This window comes from Austrofundulus limnaeus, unplaced genomic scaffold (genome assembly GCF_001266775.1).
Source record: "Austrofundulus limnaeus strain Quisiro unplaced genomic scaffold, Austrofundulus_limnaeus-1.0 Scaffold293, whole genome shotgun sequence".
NCBI classification, from domain to species: Eukaryota; Metazoa; Chordata; class Actinopteri; order Cyprinodontiformes; family Rivulidae; genus Austrofundulus; species Austrofundulus limnaeus.
Window position 1 is genome coordinate 189,254 of NW_013952695.1, and position 2,063 is coordinate 191,316.

At 40.0% G+C, this 2,063-nt stretch overlaps 1 protein-coding gene across 1 annotated transcript in view; it reads right to left on the reverse strand.

Moving 5' to 3' along the window:
- The window catches only part of wdpcp (WD repeat containing planar cell polarity effector), a gene marked incomplete in the record, with an annotated part of 96,646 nt that overhangs the window by 62,466 nt on the left and 32,117 nt on the right, over positions 1-2,063 (reverse strand). Inside the window, 1 exon segment of the mRNA XM_014021444.1 lies at positions 465-535. Coding sequence (XP_013876898.1) covers positions 465-535 — 71 coding nt within the window.

Genomic DNA, 2,063 nt, shown 5'->3' on the forward strand with positions numbered 1-2,063 from the left:
GTGTGTGTGTGTGTGTGTGTGTGTGTGTGTGTGTGTGTGTGTGTGTGTGTGTGTGTGTGTGTGTGGAACAGCTACAGACAGGTTTCAGCAAACAAAGCTAGGTCTGTACTGCCACAAGTACAGAGTTGGGAGGGAGGGTAAATGAGGAAAGAGTGAGGTGGAAGAGAAGAAGGGAGGGAGGAAGAAAGAGCGATGGAAAGAGGAGGGGGGGGTAACCTGCAGCCCCCTGATCCCCTCAAATATCCCCTTCGATGACAGAGCTCGGCCGAAGCAGAGGTGATGAGAGAGAAGAGGGGGAGAGGAGAACAAACGAGGACGACAGGGAGAGTGAAGGCTGAGAGAGAATGCCCCTATTTGTTAATCAATCGGCCGTTTCGGAAAGGGAAAACTCCAAAAATCCCCCAGAGGGAGGATAAGGCCAGGGAGGGATGATGGAGGTAGGGGAGGGGGAGGGGGGCAGCTACCTCCAGCTCCTTCAGCAAATCACGTAGCTTTTCAGGTCGCCGGTTACTGGGGGTCCACGGATAGCCTCGAGCTACAGAGAGGGAAAACATGAGGAGCTCATGTGACCTCACATATTAACACACATATTAAAAACACACTCGTAGACATTTAGAGAAGTGTGGGAAAATAACAGACTTTAAAAATACTCATTGCAGTGTCATGAAGACAGGTTAGCAAACAGGAAAAAAAATCATAAAAAAGACAAAAGGTTGCCATTTTTTTTCCTCCTTTACATTGATGGTTAAAGTGTGCTTAAATGAAATGAAACATTTRTAAGAAATAATTGAGACCGGCCACCAAAAGGTTAACTATGGCAACAAAGGCAGCATTTGGTAAGAAGTGTGACTTTTTTAATGTATAAGAACAYATTTACAGTCAGATTTGTTGAATAAAGACAAGTTTGTATGCAATTCTCTGTGGTTTTAGTTCAGTGCTTTGTTTACACTGAGCGCATACCCACATTTCAGAGTTTAATATCAATTCATCTGGAAAACATGAGTAAACTCTTAATTTGAACCATTTGATATCCAGGAAAACATTTTTTTATGTTTGATTTCACAATTTGCAATGGGTCCTTTTAAATGTCTTAATGTAGATCTGAATAAAGTATAACACGCAATGACAAGATGCAGGTGTTTATTGTTAGTTCAACTTTGAGCACAAAAACACCTCAGCTATTACTGAACATTTACACTGATTGGTTTAAAAGCAACATGTCCATTACTTTATTATGTATTCATTTAACTCATGTATCTTAACTCATGTAATTGATGCAAACTAATTACCTTTTTTTGACAGTCAGAAAAACCCTAACACTCAAACTGCCAGTCCCCTTTGCTTTTTGTGCCATCTTCTGCTGCTGAAGATACTAAACTTTGTGTATGAAACAACTTTTCAATGATGCCTTAAAAATTAATAATAATAATACTAATAATMATAATTAGCTGTTAGGAGGAAATTTATGAACCAAAGTTACGTCGCAAAGTTCTTCAGAGCACAAATAGCAATACAAAGAAGGTGCCAGACAACAGACAACAGATAAGCCATAGCTAAATGACATCTTCAGCAGAAASCTGTTTTTAAGTTGAGTCAGAAAATCTGACTCGAAGAGGCTTTATGGGTACATTTACAGCACCATTAAATCAGAAACACAAATAAAAAGTTAATAAAGAACCTGTTTGTTTATGCATAGAGATCCTAAAATAAATGATAGTACAGGAAAATTCTCAGAAGTCTTGAAGGCCTCCAAATTCAACTGATACCGACAAACAGAAAGCCCAACTCTCTGGGAGCTTTTGACTCCAGCTACTACCTGTAGCTGTGAGACTCTGGAACATTTTTTATAAGCTAAATATTCAACTGAAAGCAAAATGTCACTTCAAAACACAAGAACTGATCTTTGAGGAGAGGCAAAATTTTAATCGAGAGGACTTGTGGCGTTTTCGAGTTATCTCCCAAATGCAACCTCGCAGTTTGCTGCGCGTATCGACACAGAGGCTCCTTCACTTTAATTTCACACACACACACACACACACACACACACACACACACACACACAC